This window comes from Pristiophorus japonicus, chromosome 10, assembly GCF_044704955.1.
Source record: "Pristiophorus japonicus isolate sPriJap1 chromosome 10, sPriJap1.hap1, whole genome shotgun sequence".
NCBI classification, from domain to species: domain Eukaryota; kingdom Metazoa; phylum Chordata; class Chondrichthyes; family Pristiophoridae; genus Pristiophorus; species Pristiophorus japonicus.
In genome coordinates, this window is record NC_091986.1 from 167,466,012 (window position 1) to 167,493,303 (window position 27,292).

At 41.7% G+C, this 27,292-nt stretch overlaps 1 protein-coding gene across 2 annotated transcripts in view; it reads right to left on the reverse strand.

Annotated features, from left to right (window-relative positions):
* Positions 1-10,251: 10,251 nt before the first annotated feature.
* Positions 10,252-27,292, reverse strand: part of LOC139275189 (high affinity cationic amino acid transporter 1-like) — a 97,471-nt gene continuing 80,430 nt past the window's right edge. Inside the window, exons 7-12 of one of the 2 annotated variants that reach the window (XM_070892306.1) lie at positions 25,814-25,950; positions 24,122-24,224; positions 22,169-22,383; positions 15,889-16,055; positions 15,666-15,774; positions 10,252-13,380 (exon numbers count right to left, since the gene is read on the reverse strand). In XM_070892306.1, the coding sequence (XP_070748407.1) occupies positions 13,181-13,380; positions 15,666-15,774; positions 15,889-16,055; positions 22,169-22,383; positions 24,122-24,224; positions 25,814-25,950 (931 nt within the window). In that variant the 3' untranslated portion in view covers positions 10,252-13,180. Of the gene's footprint in view, positions 13,381-15,665; positions 15,775-15,888; positions 16,056-22,168; positions 22,384-24,121; positions 24,225-25,813; positions 25,951-26,733; positions 26,874-27,292 lie in introns of both variants that reach the window. The other variant, XM_070892305.1, reaches the window with a different exon arrangement.

Consider the following 27,292-nt stretch of genomic DNA (forward strand, 5'->3'; position numbering starts at 1 on the left):
GTCTACAAGGAACTGAATAAGACAGCCAGTCAATTAAAACTATGAGCCCTATTTTGGAACTCGCTCACCTTTGTCAAGCCAGAGAGCTTTCTCAGGGCTAGACAATCTGTTTTATGTGCCCCTACAGGAAAGAGAGCAGCATGAGAAGGATCCTGTTCCTGCTCGCCCTGATAGGGACGAGCAGCAGCGACTGAGGAGACGTGGAAGAATCCCTCATTTACGGGTGTTCAGGAGGAAGAGCACCGATCGTAACCGCCAGGGGTGGCCCCCGAGACGTGGAAGAACTCGCCATTTACGCCCACGAGGGAAGATGGCCAGGGTGGCTGGGATCTAACTCTACCCGCTACTCCAACCAGGAAGGTTTTACCTATGGGGAGGCCTCACTTCCATGCCCCCGGATGCATATCATCGCTGCCCGAGTCAGTTTACAGAGGGAAAGCATGTGTTTGACTTGCAAAGGGAACATTCCCCTGGGAAGATAGTGGTGGCTCAGAAAACTCAGCAAGGACGCATGTGTAAGGGGTTTTCACAGGGTTGTTGTTGTGCCTTGGGTGTCTCTCTCTGGGCTTCTGCCCTCACAGCTTATGCCTGGCCTGTGAGGTACCCTGAGTGCTGCAAGAGCACCCCTGGAGAGACTGTGTCCACAGCTTATGAAGGGGGTTTTGAGACTCGTGCGTCCCCACAGCTTATGCCGAGCCTGTGAGGCACCTGTGAGTGTCAAACACTCCTAACCCCTTCTTCCCTAGCCTGTGACACACAGTTGAGCGTTTTCGAGGCGCTCCTAGCTTCCCTTACACGGTTCTGACATAAGACTCACGATCAGGAGATGTAATACAATAGAACTGAGACAAGGTGATTCCAAGAGGAACTTTAGGCTTCCAATTTATTTGACAAGGTGTATCTCAACAAACAGCAATACACCAACAAGACAATCCCCCTAAATCCCACTAAACGGACACAACGAAAATCTTTACACCAGTTTAGCAGTACAATGCCCAACCTCCCACCTTTCCTGGCCTAACTGAGTTGGGAGTTCTGGGGACCAGAGGTTATACTCACTACTGTGCCTTCTGCAGTCTGGTGGTTTGGTTCTTCTATCTTCGGTGTCTTTGGACACTGGTTTTCCTTCCGTGTCGAGAGGCCTGTGGTTGTGGTTGTTGAATCACCAGGGCAGGGAAAATCATCACTCCTCTTTTTCACTACGTCAGAAACCCCTTTTTTATAGCCAGATTATCCAGTCCGCCTCTCCTGCTGAAGTCGATTCTTCTCATTGGTGGACTTTTGATTTTGAAAAATGCAACAGTTTGAGGTTTTTAGTTTTTTTTTCCACTGATCTTAACCTACTCAAGGTTTGAGTGGGTGTTGATTGCATTGGCCTCCTGTAGCCATTGTGCTAGTCTGGCCTGAGCCAGATATTTCTATGCCTGATGAAAAAGGTGTTGGAATATGTATGTGGCATTGTTTAAATGCTTAATGTTTTCAAGGGGCAAGTTTCGAGGGTATACAGTTCCCAGACAATTTGATTAGTTCCAATGTCCAAACTGGCCCCTTTGATAGTGACTCCACCCCTTTTCTTGCAGACCTTTGAAAAAATCCCAAATTCGATTAAAGTTCGAAGTTTCTTCCATGTGCACTTTAGGATTTCAAACTTTCTGGTAGATAGTTCCAAATTAAATTCCCTTTCCTATGAGTCCAAACACTGGGGGGGGGGGGTCTCCATTTGTGTCCCAAAGTTTTCCTTCCATCGGTTTCAATTCACAGCACAGACTGATCCCATAGCCCTTTTCCTTCTGGGTAAAATGAGGGGGTTTTCGTCCTCCCCTACACATGGGACCAGGAATCGGACTGGGAAAGATTCGGTAATGATACGTACCGCACCATCACGGGGACACGGGGAGGAGTAAAAGTGTGTTGGGACAAATGATGGGAATCCGAACAAGGAATTTATGTTTGCACGTGGGGATCAGAGTATTTGTCCCGCAGACATGTCGATCGCCTTCGCCAGGCAATGTGTGGAAATGTATTTTTATCTAAGCTGATACCATACGGTATTTGTGTGCCTTTTGATCAAAATGGAGTCCTGGCCCTTCCAGAACTTTCTGCATTTTAGCAGTCAGCTTGCATAAACAGCTAAACCTGGTTTGAGATGGCTGATGGCCATCAGACAGCTAGGAGACAAGTCATGCTGAGACAAGTACCCCCCCATGGTGCTTTCCTATTGTCTACACTACGTAAGTTCCATGTCACCCCACCCTTATCTTCTGGCCATTATCTCTTGCAGAGACCTCATCCATTTGATGCAAACAGATAAACTGACCAGGAAATTGAACTTTCCTGACACAATACAAGACAGGTGATAGCCCATTACCTATGACTCATGGAGTAATGGCCGGCTGGCCAACTGATAACCTTGACAAAAGGAAATATCTGGATACCATGTCAGGACCAGGATATAGTAATTAACTCTTTATCTGTATTCACTGACTGTAAGACAGAGCAATACACAGGGAGAGGCCAGAACTTGGGTTTTACTGTATAAATATCTTGTTAAACTGAACCATTGCGGAGGTGTTCACTTAGCCCTTGACTGAGTGTAACCTACCCCTTGCGAGCAAGTAAATTAAAGAAACTTCTACCGGAGCTGTAAGTGTCGGAGTCATTCTTTTCGGAGGTCGAGATTTCGACAAATGGCAAGATGAAGGGGAAGGGATGGGGTGGGATTCTAGCCTACACGGGTGCGCGGTCCCACACTCCCCACTCCCAATCAACTAAGAGCACACATTAAGAAACCCCTGCCAATACGCACAGTAATAGAAAGATGTCCTACCAGCACCAAGGGACCTGGAAATGGATTAGTATAGGTACCGACCGAAAAGGTGTTATATCAGGGGGTACATTATGCAGTAGCTTCAGTAATTTTAAACCTTACCGAGGTACACCTACCTGCATGGTGTCTGAAGGAAACAGAGCTGCTATACCAGGCCCTACTCAGAGACATGTTTAAGAAATTTTATGAGTTTGACTTTGGAAAGCAGACCTATACACCCTAAATGCTAGGGACACCATGGGTTCAGGGAGATCTAGAAGGGGAATCATAAACGACGTTTTCACTACCTACAATACAGCATCCTCTGTAATAAATAGCTTAGATGACATAGAACTGTAAACACAGATAAACAGTTTAAAGATCCAATTGAGAAAAATCTTGAAACAGGAGAATACCGTAGTAGGATCAGAACTACACGAGGACCAGTCTATGACTGTCCATTTAAAAGAAATAGTGGCTGAACTGGAAAAACATGCACAGACAGTGAATGCACTCATATGGGAGGCTAGAAACGCTTCTGACCAGGCTGCACAGAATGAGGTGTGCGTACTGTATGGGGCATGGTTGTTGGGCGACGGCCGCAACAACCTGAAGGGTTTATACATAAGAACATAAATAAGAACATAAGAATTAGGAACAGGAGTAGGCCATCTAGCCCCCTCGAGCCTGCTCCGCCATTCAACAAGATCATGGCTGATCTGGCCGTGGACTCAGCTCCACTTATCCGCCCGTTCCCCATAACCCTTAATGGTTAAAAATCTATCTGTGACTTGAATACATTCAATGAGCTAGCCTCAACTGCTTCCTTGGGCAGAGAAGTCCACAGATTCACAACCCTCTGCGAGAAGAAATTCCTTCTCAACTCGGTTTTAAATTGGCTCCCCCGTATTTTGAGGCTGTGCCCCCTAGTTCTAGTCTCCCCGACCAGTGGAAACAACCTCTCTTCCTCTATCTTGTCTATCCCTTTCATTATTTTAAATGTTTCTCTAAGATCACCCCTCATCCTTCTGAACTCCAACGAGTAAAGACCCAGTCTACTCAATCTATCATGAAGTAACCCCCTCATCTCCGGAATCAGCCTAGTGAATAATCTCTGTAGCCCATCCAAAGCTAGTATATCCTTCCTTAATTTATATGCCTCTTCCTTGGATTTAACACTTTCCCTAATTTCCCTTGTTAGCCATGGTTGAGCCACCTTCCCCGTTTTATTTTTACACCAGACAGGGATATACAATTGTTGTAGTTCATCCAATGTGATCTTTAAATGTTTGCCATTGCCTATCCACCATCAGCCCTTTAAGTATCATTCGCCAGTCTATTCTAGACAATTCACATCTCATACCATCGAAGTTTCCTTTCTTTAAGTTCAGGACCCTCGTCTCTGAATTAACTGTGTCACTCTCCATCTTAATGAAGAATTCTACCATATTATGGTCACTCTTCCCCAAGGGGCCTCGCACAACCAGATTGCTAATTAATCCTCTCTCATTACACAAGACCCAGTCTAGGATGGCCTGCTCTCTAGTTGGTTCCTCGACATATTGGTCTAGAAAACCATCCCATATACACTCCAGGAAATCCTCCTCCATAGTACTGCTACCAGTTTGGTTAGCCCAATCTATACATAGATTAAAGTCACCCATGATAACTGCTGTATCCTTATCGCACGCATCCCTAATTTCCTGTTTGATACCATCCCCAACCTCTATTACTGTTTGGTGGTCTGTACACAACTCCTACCAACGTTCACAGCTGTACCCATATAGATTCCACATCATCCATGCTAATATCCTTCCTTACTATTGCATTAATCTCCTCTTTAACCAGTAACGCTACCCCACCTCCTTTTCCTTCCTGAATATTGAATACTCCTGGATGTTAAGTTCCCAGCCTTGATTACCCTGGAGCCATGTCTTCGTAATCCCAATTACATCATAGCTGTTAACAGCTATCAGCGCAGTTAATTCATCCACCTTATTATGAATGCTCCTCGCATTGAGCCTTCAGGCTTGTTTTTTTTTAAATGATAAAGGGTTGATATCAAAACAGTTTTGAAATTCTTGTCCACTGGAATATCTCTACCAGTTTTATAGGTACAGTATCTGAATAATGTACTTATGGGTATAGTATCAGAATAATGTACACATTACTTGTAAAACAAAATGGCGTGAAAGAAATTAAAATGCCATTAAAAAAGCTCTTTATTTACAATATGTAAGAACACAAAAGTCAGCAACAGCAGGTAGTTACCAAAACAACCCATTTGTTACAAAGAAATAGTAGAATACATGTTTCGTAAATGAGAAAACAATGTTCAATCAAGATCTTTAAAAATGATATGTAAAAATTAATGGATTTTTAACACCATGAACAAAAAGCAAGCTGCTCCAGCCAATAACTTACTGCAAGGAAAAACAAAAACCGCAAATTTATACTTCAGATTAACTTATTTTTACATAAATACAGATCCTCAACCACATGACTATATACAGACCATCCCATTTCTCTTTACACTATTACTAGGCTATTTACAGATCAATGCAATTTGAAAATACAATAGTTCATGTTTATTTCACCTTTTTTGTTGAGTATAGATGGCCAGTTTTTTTGTTAAATAAACGCATCTACTTTTTTGTCTATTAGCAAATGCCAAGTTTGCAGTTAAATGAAATATGGCAAATAAATCAATGTTGAAAACTGCAGTTTTGTCAAAATAGATGTAGCAATTCGACCACTAGCATTGTACTGCAACATCCTGTAAACTCAACACACATTTTCTTTTCACTGAAATGGTAAAGTCTTAGTATATGTTAAGGTATTTGTGAATTGTGTACCTTGTCCCAGAATTATTATACATCTACGTTGCTTCAACATCCATCACAAATATTTATGCAGCAATTTCAGGTAAACAGCCTGATACAGCCATACTTGGTGTTGAAAATATTCACGTCATTTAAAAAGAAATTACATCTTAAAAACACATCGGTCAAACCTTTATGGTCAGTGCAAAGCTACTGTATTGCTATGTTGAAGCAGTTAAGATAGTACTTTACGAGGAATCTATCAGATGTGCCAGCTGCGCAATTACCTGCAACTTTTATGTGTATAGCAATAGTTGTGTTTTGTGTGTATAGCATATTGCTGTGGGAGCAGTGCCTCAGACAGCAAAGATTCTTGTAAACGATTTTAGTTTTCCCTCACTCTGACTCCAAGTATGTCAGTGTGCTGCATTTAGCCTAAACCCGCCTGTATCCATGGGTTCAGGTCATGTTAATAGGCCTGATGTAACGCAGGTGGAGGAATGCGATTTAAACAGGACATGCTCCTTGAAATGCGGAAGAAAAATAAGCTGCTACTGCAGGTTTGAGCAAGCTGGATGCAAGAAATAATACCCACTGTCAGTGGGTGCCACTATGTTTGTACCTCTGCAAAGTGGACAGCCAGGTAACTGAGTGAGGATGGGTCATGACCTCACTGGCATGGGATTACCAATGCATATCCTCCCCTAGAAATATAACAACATTCAGGGAATGAAAAAGGGGCACAAACCACGCATCACATGACCACCCCCCCCCCCTTTGCAACTGTGAAATAAACATCCTTTGAGTGCAAAACAGGAAAGTTGGTCCCCCGAAGTCTTCTTGATGGACAGAGACCCCGTTTTCTCCTTAAAGTAAGCAGGCCGTAAATTGTGGCCTCTCTGGGTGTGTACGATGTGCCCGAAGAAGCCTCGCATGCGCCGAGAACCAGCATTTGCGAACTATTAAAATATCTTGTCGAATCGCACGCACCCCTGGGAGAAGGACATTCATACAAAGATTTGGGCGATTTTCCCCAGCTCCTGCCCAACGAATGTCGTTCAAACTCTCATGCCTCGTAAAAGATAAAAAAATTAAATTTTATCACTAATTGTTATATAAAATCCCTGCCCATTAAGGCAAGTTTATTTTTACCCCTATTAAAACATATTAAAAAAAAATCAAAAAATAAATGTATTATTTAATTCAATTGCAATTAATTTTAAATGAGCTATTTTTTTGTGTGTTGTGTTTTGGTGCTTTTGGGGGTTATTCTCATTGATAGTAATGGGAGCTCACCATTATTATCAATGAGAATACTCCATGTACATGGTGGCCTACACCCACATGATGCCAGGTTGCGTTTACATTCCTGGGATGCGCAGGTCCATACGCTGGACTACGAATGGAGGCCTCAGACCACAAGTCTACGTTCCTCCGGGACCAGCAGATACTTTCGGTAAATATTTTGGTCGTAAGCATTCGCCGGTAGGAAGCCTCCACCGCAATTTCTGGCCCATTGTTTTAATTGAAACATTTTAGGTGTGAACCAGCACTCTCTGGGTACCGCTTGGGAAATTACATGTCCAGTCTGTTACTTCTGCCCATTCATATTAATAGATGGACAAGGACAGCTGCAGGCCCATAATTTCCCAAGAAGCACTCCCGATGAGCACCACTAAATTTCCCAAAATGTGCTACCTCGCAGCTCCTTTTATATACTTTACATTTACAGATATTAAAAAACCAACACACTTTTGTTTTTATATTTTAGCTCAATAAAAAGCCTCGTTTTCACTGAAAAACAACAGTCCTACTGACTCTGATCGGTCCAAGTCAGCATGGATTTATGAAAGGGAAATCATGCTTGACAAATCTTCTAGAATTTTTTTGAGGATGTAACTAGTAGAGTGGACAAGGGAGAACGAGTGGATGTGGTGTATTTGGACTTTCAAAAGGCTTTTGACAAGGTCCCACACAAAAGATTGGTGTGCAAAGTTAAAGCACATAGTATTGGGGGAAATATACTGACGTGGAGTGCCGCAGGGCTCAGTGTTGGGACCCCAGCTATTTACAATATACATTAATGATTTGGATGAAGGAATGGAGTGGAATATCTCCAAGTTTGCAGATGACACCAAGCTGGGTGGCGGTATAAGGACGACGCTAAGAGGCTGCAGGGTGACTTGGACAGGTTAATTGAATGGGCAAACGCATGGCAGATGCAGTATAATGTAGATAAATGTGAGGTTAGCCACTTTGATGGTAAAAACATGAAGGCAGAATATTATCTGAATGGTCAGATTAGGAAAAGGGGTGGTGTAACAAGACCTGGGTGTCATGGTACATCAGTCATTTAAGTTGGCATGCAGGTACAACAGGTGGTGAAAAAGGCAAATGGTATGTTGGCCTTCATAGCTAGGGGATTTGAGCATAGGAGCAGGGAGGTCTTAATGCAGTTGTACAGGGCCTTGGTGAAGCCTCACCTGGAATATCGAGTTCAGTTTTGGTCTCCTAATCTGAGGAAGGACATTCTTGCTATTGAGGGAGTGCAGTGAAGGTTCACCAGGCTGATTCCCAGGATGACAGGACTGACATATGAGGAGAGACTGGAGAGACTGGATCGACTGGGCCTGTATTCGCTGGAGTTTAGAAGGATGAGGGGGGATCTCATAGAAACATAAAAAACCGGACTGGACAGGTTAGATACAGGAAGAATGTTCCCGATGTTGTGGAAGTCCAGAACCAGGGGACATAGTCTAGGGATAAGGGGTAAGCCATTTAGGACTGAGATGAGGAGAAACTTCTTCACTCAAGAGTTGTTAACCTGTGGAATTCCCTACCGCAGAGAGTTGTTGATGCCAGTTCATTGGATATATTAGAGTTAGATATGGCCCTTATGGCTAAAGGAATCAAGGGGTATGGATAGAAAGCAGGAAAGGGGTACTGAGGTGAACGATCAGCCATGATCTTATTGAATGGTGGTGCAGGCACAAAGGGCCGAATGGCCTACTCCTGCACCTATTTTCTATGTTTCTAAGTTTCCGATGGTATTCATAACAAGAAAACCGGAGACCAAGACTTTTCGTTAGTTATACTTGAGGTTTTAGTGTTGCTATTTCCCCCTATTTTTAATAGCTTCCCAATAAATAACCATAAAGGTCTGACCAGGTTATACTTTGTGCTACTCAAATACTTTTAAGGCTGAAGGCATAGCACAGGAACAGCTGATTACACGTTCTAAAAACTGTTCTAATCCAAATGCAGAGTTGAGCACCAAATAAAGCACAGTACCTTCAGCTACTCAAATCAAAATGAATGTGTATTGTTAAATAACAGTTCCACCCCCACCCCCCTCACTGAAGAGTCTTAAACAATATTTTCCCCCCCATTTAAATCACTTTCCGAGGCGATTCCTGGAATCCTGCAGGAACACGTATGGAAAGTTGCTGAAGCTGATCATTATTACTGCAATATTTATTGAAGTGGCCAACTGATCTCAGTTTCTTAAAACAGGAAAACTAAATAAATAAAACTAAGACAGGTTGTGGGTCAGATAATTTATTGCTGTTCAAGCTCTCCTGAATTAAATGGCACTTCTACTGGGATGAGGGTAGCATCCATTGCAAGTCATTTTGTAGTAAGTGTGTTTTATACAAGTGTGTTTTATATAAGGAGACTTGACTATATAATTATTGATTATAAATTGTAATTCTGAAAAATCCAGATGAAATTTGCCTCAGAAAATAATAGAACTGCATATAAATGCCAAAAACATGAATCCAAGGCATTATGCTGATCCGCTACAGTTGTACATGCGCTTTTTCATTTTAGAATGAGAAACCATAACCAGGGTGTGTTATAAAAGGAAATCATCATTTTCCTAGTGAAAATCAAGAATACATTCACTGATCCTGGGCACCCAATAGAGGCCAAGCTCACAGAGAATCCCACATCAAAGAATCAGTTAAAATTGTAGCCATTTCTCCACCCGGCATTCACTTTGAGGGCAGAACCTGCTGAGAACATGGGATTGGTGAATTTACCTTGAGGTGTAACCCTGTATTCTACTCTTGAACTTCTACGATTGCTTTCATAGCAGTCCATTACCTATCCCTTAACCTACCATATCCCAGAGATCAGTGTCTCGGGTAACACGGCCCCACCACAAAAACAAGCATCCACACCTAATTTCCAAAAAGTATAAAATGTAGTAACAAAAATTCATTCATATAATTCATTCATATAGTACTGCTAGTTGTCAGCATTTTCGTGGCATAAATCGTGTAAAATCCATAGCTACCATCTGGTATATATTTATTCAGACAGGATAGAAACACAAGGGCCAATTTTTTGTGCGCACTACTGACTGAGAGTCTTGCTTGCTGGAAGCACTTATTGGAAGATACCAGGGCTGCTTCCCGTAATTTTCCAATACATGCCCCCAACTGGCAAGACTCCCAGTAGGTAGCAAACATTCATGAAATTGGCTTTCCTCACCCCTCTTTTTCCAGCTGCAATCAGATCTGCTGTGCTGTTCCCACATTTTAATGTTTTTAGGACAGATGCACACTTTTTCCATTGTATGTGCGTTATGAGGTTAGATTTACTTGATAGCCATCGGTATCCTTTATTATTTGATTTATTTCTCGAGTTAATCATACATCCAAATCATCTTCATTACACAGTGATTACTAGTTGGTTGAAAATCAATGCAAGAAATTTGGCTTAAACTAAAGCTGAGCACTCATATTAGAGTGTATTTTCCTTTTAGTAAAGATTCACTCTCCACTTTTATGACCCTCTGGTGCCATGCACCATTTCCTGACCAGAAAGTTGAAGGTGTGCAAGAGCGGATGGGCAAACATCCCTGATTGATTTGACCTCCCTCCTGCTGTCAAAGTGCTTAGGACTATCTATTGCTAGGAGAATTGCAGTCCAAGGTTGAATCCGAGGGTAGCATTGCACCAAGCATTGGTCCACTAATGTGTGGCACCATTTATACAGCCACATACAATTTTAGATTTGAATTTTTAAATTAGTATTTCAAACATACAAGTATCATGACTTGAAGAAATGAGTAGTAAATACTATACTTCCTGATTATACTACAGCAATACAGAATACCACCAGTGGATCATTACAAACCTTCATTTAATGAATCACTGTGACCGTTGGAGAAATCCAGAACTATTCCCAACCTGCTCTCTCTCAACGGCCTGGGTATCTTCCTTTGCTTCAAATATGTATCCAATTATCCATTAAAATGAGGCAATGATGTCTGCATCACGTACTCCCTATGGCAAAGCATTCCATGCTCCAATAATCCTCTGAATAAAGAAATTTCTCCTAACCACTCTGATCACCATGATTTTAAATTGATAATCCCTTCTCATTGACTCCTTAACCAGAGGAAATAGCCTGTATTTAGTCACTGCATCAAAACCCTTCATGATTTTAAAATCTCTAAAATTTAATCTGTGCCTTCCCTGCTCCAGTGGAAACAGTCCTAGTATCTCAATTCTAACAATTATAATTTCCCATCCCTTGAGTCATCCATGAATCTACACTGTACTCTCTATGGCTTTAATGTCCTTTCTATAATATGGCACACAAATGTGCACTCTGCTGTAACTGTGACCTCACCATTGCCTTGTTTAAATTCATAATTTCTTATGTACTATATATACCTTTATTTATAAAACCCAAAATGGTACTGAGTTTTTTTTATGACTTCACTCAGTCCCTATCTCTGTAATCCACCCCCCCAAAATCAGCCCTGGAAAACCCCCACACTGAACTCTCCATTCTTCCGACTCTAATCTCTTGAGCATTCTCCCCTTTCTTTTCTCCATTTTCAGCCGCCGAGACCCCACATTCTAATTACCTCCTTAAACCCCTCCGCCTCCTTTGGGGCTCTTCTTAACACCCACTTCTTTGATCATCCTGATGCCTCATTCTGTGAAGCGCCATGTGATGGTTTTCTACATTAAAATGTTATATAAATACAATTGCCGTCATCTACCTACACTAAAGACACGTTTTCTTGTCTATTTGGCAACAGTGAAAATCAGCAACCTTGGAAAGCTCAGTTTGTTCCTCAGTCATTTTACAGTAATAGGAAATTGTTCATCAAAGGTCTAGCCATTTCATTCTTTGAGCTCTACATGTCCCAAGTTTGATTTTCACAATTGGTGCAGCCATGGGAGTAGGGAAAATGCACATCTGTAGCTGCAAAATCTTCTCTTTAATCACGCTCACAATCATCTCCTTGTAAGACACCACCAACACAGATGTGTAGGAACTGCAGCTCAGTGGCTATTGTACTTGCAGCCAGCAACCCAAAGGTCATGAATGCAAATCCCACCACAAGTAGGAAGTTGAATTCAATAAATCTTGTCATTTGCAGTCTGGCACCAGATACAATGACCATGAAAAATTATAAAAACCTAACTAGTTCACCAATGTTCTTCAGGGAAGGGAACGTGCCATCCCTAGATCCGGCTCCAGTCCCAGACGATGGCCTCACTAAATACTTGCCAGTGATGTCCATTTCCCATCATCCATATAGCTGTAGTTTAAGTGAGCTATTGCTCAAGGTGATGTATTATGAGTACTAGGTATATTATAATCACAAATAAGTGGTATAATTACACATTTTAGGAAGAACAGTGATGTGACTACTGTAACATGAATGTTGCTCCTGCAGAAGACATTTAAAAGATGTGTGTGACATTCCCCATCGGAAATAATATGTAAATATGGATTATAGGAATCAATCCAATCATAGGGGTAATAAATGAAATTAGAGGACTTGGTAAAAGCCACAGTTAATCAGCAAAAATACCAGAATCAGAAATACTCATTACTGTCCACATTTGAGAGATTCTTTTCTTTGCTTGCTTTGATAAAATCTAAGGATTGTAACAATGTTTCATAAATCATCTCTATAACTTTAAAGTCAAAGGAAATAGTCTGCAATTAAAGCTGATGGGCAAGGAGTTAGTGTTCACTTTCTGACAATGTCCTGCACTGTAAGAACTGTAGCTAAACAAAGATAGTGCAATGTACAGAGATTCTAAAGCCCAAATAAAAATAGATACTATTGTACTTGCTAACACAAATATTTTACAAGTGCTCATTTGACCAGGAAAACATTTTTGGAAAAATATATATCCAATTACATTTTCTGTGTGCTAAAAATTTTGTATTTCTAGCATTTCAGCAATTCGCATAGCTAAAACCCAATAAATACCTCAAACCCGACCAGCTCTAAACCCATTTTAAACATTTTATTTGAACTATTACTTGGATGTGGTGTAATCAATGCTACCATTGTTTTGGAGGGTCTTAAAAAAAAAGGAAATGAAATAAGATAGCAGCAGTGTTGGCCTTTAGGCACACAAATGCTCAGCAGTACGACTTATTTAAACCCTCACCAGCAAGTGAGAAAAAAAGACTTGCTCTGTGTGTGAGGCAAGTAGCATTCGTTCAGCTGTGCTCCTTTTTCAAATGTTCAAGATACATATTTGGAAGAAACCGACCCTCTATTGATTTAATCATTCTCCTCTCCATTCCTACTATCTACAGCACATTCCTCGGCCTCCTGCAGGAAAGCTTCCTTCTCTGGAGGCATTGCTTCACCATTTGACGCACCAGTGTCCTTAAAAACCCTTGCAGTTCGGTCAGCTGGAAAACTGGAAGGATTAGACTCAGAGCTGTTCCATATTCCGTAAGCAAAGTAAATAACGCACCCTGTTAGAAGAGGAATAAAAGATTCTTATTGAACAAATTATTATTCACTTCACAAAACTGAATCAATACATCATCACTCTCCCAATGTAATACATTTAAAAAATGTTGAGACAATAGCTTCCTATCCAAGTAATTTAGTTACTTATCCAAGCACGGCTCAAGTTATTACAATTAAGAGGTAAAAAAAATCCCATCAAAATTAACAATGATCATTTTTGGTTAATTGATTCAGGTCCATTCCCTTATTAATGGAAGTGTGCCTCAGACTGCAGCCCGAGGCACTGAATTACACTGAAGGTATTTATTCCTCAAGTCTTTATAACTATTTCGGTTTCCATTAATCGGAAATAAATTTTCCCCCAATAAATCTTCAATGCTTGCAAGAACATGCAGCAGATTAGGAACTTCTCTTGGAATCGCTAAGTACATGTTGTTGCCTTCTGCCAACTGGAGTCAGTTTTATCTGGCAACATTTTGTTGCATATTTCTTCAATTTTATAGCTAGTTTTTAAATTTAGGATACAAGAAAGTAATTATAATAGTGTCTTAATGCAAATAATTTATATATTTTACAGACTTTTGACAGTTTTAATTATACTGAATGTGGAACTTGCAATCATATGGAATGGTTGAAACGAATAGCATAGCTTTTAAAGGGAAGCTAGGTAATTACATGAGGGAGAAAGGAATAGAAGGATATGCTGATAGAGTTAGATGAAGCAGGGTGAGAGGAGGCTCGTGTGGAGCATAAACACCAGCATAGATCAGTTGGGCCAAATGGCCTGTTTCTGTGCTGTACATTCTATGTAATATGGCATTCTATGAATATAGTACCAAAAAATATGCTCTTTTTTCTACATGCTATTATAAATTGCTAAGTTTTACACATTGAAACTATAGCCCTTGATGTAATTATACTCAAAGATAGAAGCTCTGAAATCCATCGGTCCATTATCTATATTATAGTCATAGAATTACCTCGGGAATAGTGTAATAGTGTTATGATCTGGAGCTGAGACTTCTGCCCTCCAATCATCTTCAGTGTTAACCCAGTCATTGGTTGTGGGAGTACTGCAGGAATGCTTGGGGGGGGGGGGGCACTTGGAAATTAGAACTGCAGCCTTTAAGAGCTAAGAATGGCTGGTCTGCAACAGCAGCAAGCAAATAGAAGTGTTTGGAACACAGCAAGTTGATTGTCAGATAGCTGCAATGGATGGCTCATAAGAGATTTTGTGGCACTTTTGAAGGATGTATTCAAGTCCCAGACTAGACAGAGGCACTCAATGCAGGAAGCAGGGCACTGCAAGGAGCAGCCCAGAATGAGAATGACCTTCTGACATTCCTGGATGAAATGCAGCAAAGCTGGATGCCTATGGGAGGAAACCCAAGATAAAACAGCTTGTGTGTCATGTGGAGGGAAATGGCAGCGTCAGAGTGTGACTTCTCTCAACCCCAAAAAATGCTGACTAGTGCCAGAAATTGGTGGTATGGTGCAGGTAGCAGGTTAATGGGTGCACACCTAGACAAGTCATGGCATCTTGTCGAAACAGCAGACAGCCAGAAGTTTTAACTCCCTTCGCTGTCTCCTTAATCCCAAGTGGGTTATGCTCACTATATTCTCCTTTTCTGCAGATGTATCACAGCAACAGGGAGATGATGATGAGTAGCAGCAGCAGGGAAGAAAATTCTCAGGTGATCTATGATGATGAGGATTAGAATAATTATGTCTAGGACAAGGCCACTTCGGAGTCTCAGGTTTCTGTTCCAACACCTTCCATATTAACCTGAGTCACCTACTTCCTCACTCCCATTCATCAACTCAAGCATGCAAAAATAATCAATTAATTAGACTGAAATATGAACAGCGTCAGTTTAGCACGACAATAGTGCTCTTCACTGACTCAGGTGGTCATGGGTTCAAGCCTCACTCTCGAACTTGAGGATATAATCTCAAGCTCTGGACACTTTCAGTACAGTGCTGATGGAAAATTGTACTGTCATTAGCAGTGTGTAGCCTTTCAAATGATTTTAAACTCTGGTTAGGTGGGCATAAAAGATCCAATGGCACAATTCAAAGACAAGCAGAGCAGGTGTCCTAGGCAACATTTATTCCTCAACTAATGCTACCAAAACAGATCAAGTAGTTATTTATCTCACTGCCGTTTATGGAATGTTACTGTGCAATTTGGCTGCAAAGCAACAATGACGACATTGGCTGTGCAGTACTTTCAGATGGTCACGGAATGTGAAAAGCAATCTACAAATGCAAATATTTTCTTTCTTACCTATCACCATCCAGATAGCAAAGCGAATCCAAGTGCCTTTATCCAACTGCATCATTAGGTACATATTCACAAGGATGCTCACAACGGGTAGACAGGGCAAGAGAGGTACCTGAAAATTATGACAAAGAAATACACACAGACTACAAGTGTAAAACTTAAATTCAAAACAGTCGAAGGAATCAGTCAATCAACTTTTAAGCAATAAAACAAACAAAATATTTACCTTAAATGACAGCTTTGTTTTGCTTTCTGGTTGTCTCCAGATTATAACAGTGGTAATCACACACAAAAGAATCACTAGAATAAGCAAGCATATGCACCATGCTTTCCCCTCCAACAAAGGATCTTTCGCATGAACAGCCAGCAGACAAATAATCAAGATAAAAATTCCTGCAACAGAAAACATAGTATATTACCGTTGTTACAACTGGGAAGTTGCTCGAGTGGAACTTGCTAAATCATCTTTGTTGGCTCTGTACTTTACTTAGAACAACAACTTGTATTTATATAGTGACTAACATAGTAAAACATTCCAAGGTGTTTCACATGAGCGTGATCAAGCAAAATGTGACACCGAGCCACATAAGGAGATATTCAGGCAGGTGACCAAAAGCTTGACCAAAGACGTAGGTTTCAAGGAGCATCTTAAAAGGAGTAAAGAGAGGTAGCGAGGCAATAAAAGCTAGTTTTAGTGATCCTTAACAGCATTATACCTCTCTTTGCAATGTTCTGTCTTCATAATGAATCATAAAGCTGATTTTCTTCTGTATTGGAACCAATTCATTGGGTGTATTAGACTTTTTCAAAGTGTTAGCTTGCATGATTCTGAGGTCAGCTCAGTTAAATATGAACACATGGCAAAATCATTTAAACATTACGAACTCTCTGCCTGGATTGGGTCTGGTGCAGGGTACTTGCATACTTCAGGGCTGGGATTTCCTGCACAGCAGCAACTATTAAAGGGTTGCAGCTTATGATTTTGCATAGCAATTTCTATCTGACAGTTTTTGTTTGCTTATTAAACAAGGAAGAAAGAAATGGCAAAGCAAAGCAGTCACATGGCCCCATTTCCAATGCTGCACAAGAGGTGTTTCTGCAGAAAATACATCAAAGCAGGGATGCCTTCTTTGGGGAAGAGGGCATACCCTCACTAAACAGCTGTCCACATTGTTCAAGAATTGGTGACGGAAAATTAAATAGTTGGGAATCTTTCCGGTTTAGGCAGAGAAAAACAAGGTAACTCTCCAGTAGGAGGCAATTAGCAGCTAGTTAAAACTAGTTCAGTAAACGACTGACCAGTAGTGAGTCATCTGATCTAGATACAGTTTAAAAAGAGGCAGCTCGTGCAGAGCACGGAGTGTAGCAGCATAGTGTGGCATTTGTGAGTTTGGTAAGTGGGTGAGTTCAGGCAAGTGGGGGTGGCAGGTGCTGTTTTGTCTTGTTTTTCCTACCAGTGCTGAAACTAAAGCAGCTGATAAGGAGTGCGAGAGGAGGAGATGGAGGCCCAGAGATCAGCCCAATCAGTTACAGACAAAGATAGAGGGGTGCGAAATCGAGAGGTGATGTCACAGACAAGCTGGTAAGTGGTTGGCTGTTCGACTGGTAAGTATAACTCTCTTTTAGACTGGTTTAATTGGCAGCAAACTACTAAGTAGCTGTTTGGTGTTTAAGTAAATTTTAGTAAGTAAATTAATTTAAGGGTTAAGTCACGGCAGGAGAGCTCAGACCCGTGTCATGCTCCTCCTGTGCTATGTGGGAAGTCAGGGATGCTTCCAGTGTCCCTGACTACTATGTGTGCGGGAAGTGTGTCCAGCTGCAGCTCCTGACAGACCGCATGACGGCACTGGAGCTGCGGATGGACTCACTCTGGAGAATGCTGTGGATAGCACATTTAGTGAGTTGGTCACACCGCAGGTAAGGGTTAGGACAGAGAGTGAATGGGTGACCAAGAGACAAGGCAAGAGCAGGAAGGTAGTGCAGGAGTCCCCTGCGGTCACCTCCCACAGGTATACCGTTTTGGATACTGTTGGGGGAGATGACTTACCGGGGAAGGCACCAGCAGCCAGGTTCATGGCACTGTGGGTGGCTCTGCTGCATAGAAGGGAGGGAAAAAGAGTGGGAGAGCTATAGTGATAGGGGACTCGATTGTAAGGGGAATAGACAGGAGTTTTTGCGGCCGCAACCGGGACTCCAGGATGGTATGTTGCCTCCCTGATGCAAGGGTCAAGGATGTCTCGGAGCGGCTGCAGAGCATTCTGGAGAGGGAGGGTGAACAGCAGTTGTCGTGGTACATGTAGGTACCAACGATTATAGGTAAGAAGCAGGAAGAGGTCCTACAAGCTGAATTTAGGGAGCTAGGAGTTAAATTAAAAAGTAGGACCTCAAAAGGTAGTAATCTCTGGATTGCTACCAGTGCCACGTGCTAATCAGAGTAGAGAGAGCAGGATAGTTAGAATAAATACGTGGCTTGAGCAGTGGTGTAAGAGGGAGGGATTCAAATTCCTGGGACATTGGAACCAGTTCTGGGGGAAGTGGGACCTGTACAAAAGGGACTGTCTGCACTTGGGCAGGACTGAAACTGATGTCCTAGGGGTAACATTTGCTAATGCAGTTCGGGAGTGTTTAAACCAATATGGCAGGGGGATGGGAACCTATGCAGCGAGATAGGGCGAAGTAATATGGAGTCAGAAACAGATGATAGAAAGGTAAAAAGCAATAGTGGAAGGCCGAGTAACAAAGGCAAGAAACAAAAAGGGCCACACCACATCAGAATTCTAAAAGGGTGTTAAAAAAACAAGCCTGAAGGCTTTGTGTCTTAACGCAAGGAGTATCCGTAATAAAGTGGATGAATTAACTGTGCAAATAGATGTCAACAGATATGATGTGATTGGGATTACAGAGACGTGGCTTCAGGATGATCAGGGCTGGGAACTCAACATCCAAGGGTATTCAACATTCAGGAAGAATAGAATAAAAGGAAAAGGAGGTGGGGTAGCCTTGCTGGTTAGAGAGAGTAATGCAATAGTTAGAAAGGACATTAGCTTGGATGATGTGGAATCTATATGGGTAGAGCTGCAGAACACCAAAGGGCAAAAAACGTTAGTGGGAGTTGTGTAGAGACCTCCAAACAATAGTAGAGAAGTTGGGGAAGGCATCAAACAGGAAATTAGGGGTGCATGCAATAAAGGTGCAGCAGTTATCATGAGTGACTTTAATATGCATATAGATTGGGCTAACCAAACTGGAAACAATACAGTGGAGGAGGATTTTCTGGAGTGCATAAGGAATGGTTTTCTAGACCAATATGTCGAAGAACCAACTAGGGGGGAGGCCATCTTAGACTGGGTGTTGTGTAATGAGAGAGGATTAATTAGCAATCTCGTTCTGCGAGGTCCCTTGGGGAAGAGTTACCATAATATGGTGGAATTCTACATTAGGATGGAGAATTAAACAGTTAATTCAGAGACCATGGTCCAAAACTTAAAGAAGGGTAACTAAAGAAGGAATGACGCGTGAATTGGCTGGGATAGATTAGCGAATGATACTTAAGGGGTTGACTGTGGATGGGCAATAGCAGACATTAGAGACCGCATGGATGAACTACAACAATTGTACATCCCTGTCTGGCGTAAAAATAAAAAAGGGAAGGCGGCTCAACTGTGGCTATCAAGGGAAATCAGGGATAGTATTAAAGCCAAGGAAGTGGCATACAAATTAGCCAGAATTAGCAGTGAACCCGGGGACTGGGAGAAACTTAGAACTCAGCAGAGGAGGACAAAGGGTTTGATTAGGGCAGGGAAAATAGAGTATGAGAGGAAGCTTAAGACAGACTGCAAAAGTTTCTATAGATATGTAAAGAGAAAAAGGTTAGTAAAGACAAACGTAGGTCCCCTGCAGTCAGAATCAGGGACAGTCATAATGGGGAACAAAGAAATGGCAGACCAATTGAACAAGTACTTTGGTTCGGTATTCACTAAGGAGGACACAAACAATCTTCCGGATATAAAAGGGGTCAGAGGGTCTAGTAAGGAGGAACTGAGGGAAATCCTTATTAGGCGGGAAATTATGTTGGGGAAATTGATGGGATTGAAGGCCGATAAATCCCCAGGGCCTGATGGACTGCATCCCAGAGTACTTAAGGAGGTGGCCTTGCAAATAGCGGATGCATTGACAGTCATTTTCCAACATTCCATAAACTCTGGATCAGTTCCTATGGAGTGGAGGGTAGCCAATGTAAACACACTTTTTAAAAAAAGAGGGAAGAGAGAAAACAGGGAATTATAGACCGGTCAGCCTGACATCGGTAGTGGGTAAAATGATGGAATCAATTATTAAGGATGTCATAGCAGCGCATTTGAAAAGAGGTGACATGATCGGTCCAAGTCAGCATAGATTTGTGAAAGGGAAATCATGCTCGACAAATTTTCTGGAATTTTTTGAGGATGTTTCCAGTAGAGTGGACAAGGGAGAACCAGTTGATGTGGCATATTTGGACTTTCAGAAGGCTTTCGACAAGGTCCCACACAAGAGATTAATGTGCAAAGTTAAAGCACATGGGATTGGGGGTAGTGTGCTGACATGGATTGAGAACTGGTTGGCAGACAGGAAGCCAAGAGTAGGAGTAAATGGGTACTTTTCAGAATGGCAGGCAGTGACTAATGGGGTACCACAAGGTTCTGTGCTGGGGCCCCAGCTGTTTACATTGTACATTAATGATTTAGACGAGGGGATTAAATGTAATATCTCCAAATTTGCAAATGACACTAAGTTGGGTGGCAGTGTGAGCTGCGTGGAGGATGCTATGAGGCAGCAGAGTGACTTGGATAGGTTAGGTGAGTGGGCAAATGCATGGCAGATGAAGTATAATGTGGATAAATGTAAGGTTATCCACTTCGGTGGTAAAAACAGAGAGACAGACTATTATCTGAATGGTGACCGATTAGGAAAAGGGGAGGTGCAACGAGACCTGGGTGTCATGGTACATCAGTCATTGAAGGTTGGCATGCAGGTACAGCAGGCAGTTAAGAAAGCAAATGGCATGTTGGCCTTCATAGCGAGGGGATTTGAGTACAGGGGCAGGGAGGTGTTTCTACAGTTGTACAGGGCCTTGGTGAGGCCACACCTGGAGTATTGTGTACAGTTTTGGTCTCCTAACTTGAGAAAGGACATTCTTGCTATTGAGGGAGTGCAGCGAAGGTTCACCAGACTGATTTCCGGGATGGCGGGACTGACATATCAAGAAAGACTGGATCAACTGGGCTTGTATTCACTGGAGTCCAGAAGAATGAGAGGGGATCCCATAGAAATGTTTAAAATTCTGACGGGTTTAGACAGGTTAGATGCAGGAAGAATGTTCCTAATGTTGGGGGAACTCCAGAACCAGGGGGTCACAGTCTAAGGATAAGGGGTAAGCCATTTAGGACCGAGATGAGGGGAAACTTCTTCACCCAGAGAGTGGTGAACCTGTGGAATTCTCTACCACAGAAAGTTGTTGAGGCCAATTCACTAAATATATTCAAAAAGGAGTTAGATGTAGTCTTTACTACTAGGGGGATCAAGGGGTATGGCGAGAAAGCAGGAATGGGGTACTGAAGTTGCATGTTCAGCCATGAACTCATTGAATGGCCTACTCCTGCATCTATTTTTTATGTTTCGAAAGGATAAATGCTGTTTCCAAAATGCAAAGATCATGGACCAAATGTGCAGGAAGCTGGCAGTTGCAAGAAGATGGGCAGAGTACCCAGTATTTGCCTGCCTAAAGCATAGGGGATAGTATGCAGGCCACAAAGAATTTACTCTCATGGGACAACAACTGACTGAAACAGCTGAAAGGTTTTTGAATGCAGATATTTTACAGGTCACGCAGAAGTTGTTCTCATGATTCCAACAAAATACAGGTACATGGTGCATCTTCATAATCTGACACACAAGCTGAAATGCAGGGTGGGCACTTGGATGCCACCTATAATGCCCTGCACCTTACAAAAAAACTTGCACCAAGAAAAGTGTTATGCTATATTTTTGGTGGCGTTCGTGATGGAACAGTTTACCCTGAAAAATAATGCATCTGCCACTTGCTGGAAGCATTGGTGCACTATAGACCGACAAATTTGCAATATAGCATTTAATGGCATAGATGCTGATAACCGTTAGCACCTTCAGAGTTAACAGCAGAACAATCCTATCTTGATGGTGTCTGGATGTCTGGCTAGTGGACGCTAACTGTGTGACCGCCACTTTGGTAAAGTATATGGAGCAAGGACAGATTTCCTCCAACATACCCAGATAACTATGCCCCTTTCTACAGAGTTCTTTGGACAAGGGAAAATAAAGACAGCCTGCTTGGAGTCAACCAGTGTTTCCATGATTGCTCCTCAGCTAACTTCTTTTACATCAAAAGCAACACTGCTGTTAATTAAAATCAGGGAAATAAGTCAGCTTTGATTTTTTAAAAAGTGTGAAGTTTAAGTCAATGAGAAGCAATTCACACCATGATAACTTACCAATAAAACTCACACACTTATTAACTATAGATCCTGATTGCTTGGAAGGGAGACTATTTTCAGGGTATAACAAGGCATTCAATGAGAATTCTTCTTCACTCTCTGGTAAAACTTCTGTTTGGGATTCATTAGTGCTGGCTGATTCAGTCATATCTGCATCATCAGAAGTGTTTGCCATTTGATATGTCGCATTAGAAAACTGGTCAGGCTGGTATCTGCAAAGAGGAATCAGTCATATTATTCATTCCAGAAGTCTTGTGGACAATGCGTCAAGCATATACAAAAATATTTCATTTTTTAAAAAAATCAATGAACTGAACTGATGGATGTTTTTATGACTGGAAGGCTGTTTCAAGTGGGATTCCGCAGGGCTCAGTACTAGGTCCCTTGCTTTTTGTGGTATACATTAATGATTTAGTCATCCTCGACTCCAAGGGACTGTCTAAGAGGAGACTTGAATATAGAGGATATGATTAAGAAGTTTGCAGATGATACTAAAATCAGCTGTGTGGTTGATGAAGAAGAAGAAAGCTGTAGACGATAGAAAGATATCAACTAGTTAGGTGGGCAGAACAGTGGCAAATGGAATTCAATCTGGAGAAGTTTGAGGTAATGCATTTGGGGAGGGCTAACAAGGGAAGGGAATACACATTAAATGGTAGAAGTGTAGAGGAACAAAGGGACCTTGGAGTGCATGTCCATAGATCCCTGAAGGTAGCAGGCTAGGTAGATAATAAGGTGGTTAAGGCGGCATACGGAATGTTTGACTTTATTAGCTGAGGCATAGAATACAAGAGCGGGGGCGGGGGGTATGCTTGAACTGTATAAAACACTAGTTAGGCCACAGCTAGAGTACTGCATGCAGCTCTGGTCACCGCAATAGAAGGACATGATTGCACTGGAGAGGGTACAGAGGAGATTTACGAGGATGTTGCCGGGAGTGGAGAATCTTAGCTACGAGGCCGGCTTGGATAGACTGGGTTTGTTTTCCTTAGAACAGAGGAGGCTGAGGGGAGACCTCATTGAGGTGTATAAAATTATGAGGGGCCTAGATATACTGGATAGAAAAGGCCTATTTCCCTTAGCAGAGGGGTCAATAACCAGGGGGCATAAATTTAATGTAATTGGTAGAAGGTTTAGAGGGGATTTGAGGGGGAATTTCTTCACCCAGAGGGTTGTGGGAGTCTGGAACTCACTGCCTGAAAGGATGGTAGAGGCAGAAACCCTCACCACATTTAAAAAGTACTTGGATGTGCACTTGAAGTGCTTAAACCTGCAGCGCTACAGACCTAGAGCTGGAAAGTGGGATTAGGCTGGATAGCCTCTTGCTGGCCGGCACAGACATGATGGGCCGAAATGGCCTCCTCCGTTCTCTAAATTTCTATGTTCCTAACTGAACTCAATGAAAATCTACACAAGTGGCTCATTCAGCAATTTAATCGTAAATGCACTGGCCTGTCTAGCACTGAGTCATTAAGATCAGGAAGATCCCAAGTTTGGTTCCTGGTCTGTGCTGAGCCAGGTTATCTCAGGCAAGGCAGCAGTGCAATGACCTTAAATTCCCCATGCTAAGGATGGCAAAAAAAAAGAGGCAGGGTTTCTGCTAACTGTTATCTGATGATGCCTGCTGGAAAGTGTGTAATCCTGGACATCTGATGAGGTCAGAATTGAGCTTAGCTATAATATTGTTATCTCTCCTCCCCCTCTATCCCCCATCCCAACCACTTAATACTTTGCCAAAGCTCACTGTCTGGTCTTTCACATGAGAACGTCACTTGGACAAAGTGCCAGAGGGTTTTGCCAGACAGGGATCCGTACCAACATGAGTCAGTCTTCAGGGCAGCATAGAAGGGGAAAAAAATTGAAGGTGGGGGGTGGGGGGAGCTGAAGGGAAATGAAAGTTAACATGAAGGATAACAAATTATTGGTCTTTAAAAAAACATAGACCATTACCTGAGCACCAGAACACAAGCAGCCACCAGCGAGTAGGCAAGAAGGGTTCCAATTGACATAAGATCCACAAGGTCCTTGAGATCGAACAAGAATGCCATGATAGCTGCAGTGAGAGAGTAATGCAATTCTAAGTTACTACATAAAGATCAAATATATATACTGAAGAGAATTAGTGCAGCTTTTTAGTACACCACAGGCATGATTTTCCTCACTGGTGAGTTAACTATCTGCCAGCTAATTTTACTCTTGGAGTGGAAGTAGTACAATACCAATAGTACCGTATAACTATGAGTTATCAGCAGTAGTACAAGCTGACTTTATCTTAGTCTCACAGCTACGTCTAGCTCTTTAAGCAGCACTTGCTGGGAAATAAGGATTCAAGGTAGTCAATATGTTACATTATACAATAAAAAAAATGTTTGAATTGCCATAATGAATAAAGTTTACAGGATAGAACATTAAACATGCAAGCAATAAATTTGCTTTACCAACAGAAAATAATCAAGTTCAGCAATATCTGCAGCAAGAACTTCTCTGCTATCCACCTTTGGGAAATTTATGCTCATCCATTCTTTCTTTTTAATTGTACTGCAGCATTGACCGCAGCAGGAATTCAGCAGCACATGAAATCAATTCTTGCATTTAGATAGCGTCTTGTGTCTTGGACCATCTCAAAGCTTCACAGAATTAATTAGTTGTTTGGAGTGCAGCGACTTGTTATGTAGGCAACCAAAGCAGCATTCTGCAGCAGCAACATCCCATAAACAGCAATGGGAGAAAAGGTAATTTTGTATTTTGGTGGAGTTGGTTGAAGAAGGAATGTTGGCCACGCTACCAGAAGAGTTCTCTGCTCTTCACTGAACAGTGCCCTGGGATATTTAACATCCATCCACCTGAAGAGGCAGTTGCAACCTTGGTTCAACACCTCATCTGAAGAATGCAATCCAATTTTCCAAAAAGACTTGCAAATATTGATTACAAAACAAAAACATCAATTAGTACTAGATCTGAAAAACTGCACTGCACCCAGGTAGGCATCAGAAAGACAAGCAAATCCCGATTGGTTGAGCATAATCCTTACCAGCAACACACAAACATCTGAGCCACAAAGGTTACAATATTCAAACTGCATTAATACACATAGTAAGGAGAATGCTCGTTATTAATATGCATGAAAGATCACTGTCTTTTTGGAATAAAATCTGTTGTCAGATGTTCCAGAAGCACAGCCAGTTCAGCACTTGCCTCCCAAACAAATGTCCAGTAACTAACTAGAAAAGAATCTCAGACCCTTGAGCTGCTTGGGAGCAAATTTCAGCTGGTCAGACTGCTTTCCCCACCAGCGACTATTAGTGAGGTGACCAGCTCACCAATTCCAAGTGTTCCTATTGATAACTACTTAAAGAGAGGAGTTAACCATCATTGTGGGACCCATCCATTGTGCAAACTGTTCTGCCTTCCTTGCTAAAGGAAGCTCCAGATAGCGAGCAGTTCACGTGGGAAGATGAAACTGGGAAAATGTGAATATGAATAGAATGAAGCCAATATACATAATTCTAGAAAAATCTTGCTTAAAGTTTATTTGCTTGGTACTCACACAGGTTAGCTATGCAGTCAGGGTGCAAGGTTATTAGCTCAAGAAGTAGGTAGCACACTGCAGCCCACGACTTACAGCTTATATGAACAGCTTACCAGAAAGAACCCCAGCTGCAATAGTTGAAACTATTGGGGCTTTTCTCTCACTCACTCCGGACAGAAATCTGAATAGCAGACCGTCCCGTGCCATTGCAAACAGGATTCTTGGCAATGGAAACATTGAACCTAATAGACTGCAAGGAAGAAATCAATTGTATAACTCAAGTGCTTGCAATTAGACAGGGAAAGTAAACATATAGATACCAAAGGTGAGCATCAGGCCTCTGACAGATTAGAACCATGACTGAATTTGAGAATAGTAATAGCATCTTTTCTACCTGTTGCACTAAGTCCAACAATATTAAACTTTTATATTTTAGCTCATTCAAAAAGGTAATCCAAATTAGGGAGTATTCTTGTGACTGGCACAATGAGTTGGGCGAGTGGTGAAATGTGAGCTCACGCATGAAATCAGCCACTTAGCAATGTTGCTGAGCTCAGATGTGCTATTGTGGAGAGATGCAAAGTAGATGCAAATCAGGCATTTCTTCAGTGGGTAGAGGGAGGATTTGCAGGGCAAGTGGTCAATAGTGGCTTTATGCTCCAAAGCCGTGTTGGTGGAGGCCAGAGAGCAGAACCCTCTCCTCGCCCCCGTTAAAACATGACTCAGGCTGGCGACAAAAAGGGAAGGAAAGAAAATGACCTGACAACAGATCTTTTTAAAAAAAACAAGTTGGAACTTTGCATTAAGAACATTTTAAAAAGTTAATAGTTTTAGCATGTGACAGTATTGAGAAACTGCATTTTTCAGTACTCAAAGGATTTAAGGAAAGAAAAATTTTGCAAATAGAAAATGTAGAACTTTGGGGAAAATAAACTCCCAAAATTTTGGATAAATCAGAGGCCGCAGGACTACATATTTAGCAGAATACATTTACCTTCCCTGCTATTTTTTTTTGTAAGTGACTGTCCCTTACCTGCTACAACCCCCGAGACTATTGTAGCAATAAGTGGTGTTTTAGTCCTTTCGTTGATTCTGGCCAACACTCTAAACAGCAGTCCGTCCTCTGCCATAGCATAAATTACTCTCGGCATTGGAAATATGGAACCAAGAAGACTAATAGGAAAAGACAGTCCATCCTGTGTTAGTACTGTACAATCAAACCCACAAAGTTAATTGCATATACATCCATGAAACAGCCACCTTCTTTATTGAAAGCAAGAAATTTGTTACAATGTTTTTTATAATTTTAAAATAAAAAGTCATAAACATGCTGAAAAATACTATCTTGCTGGTCAGAAACCAAGGAGCAGTGTAGTCATCTTTAAAAGGAACATGCATGATGCGAGATTGTTTGCAAATTATAAAACTCATACTTAAACTAGTACTGTGCTTTCTTCAAATAAAATGTAGTATTTAGAGACTGGAAATGCTGCAGATTCCTTCATTTTTCTATTAAAAAAAAATCAGTAACCATCCACAAGCCACCCACAGTAATATGAAGCATGAATCAAGCTGACCTCCAATAATTCAGT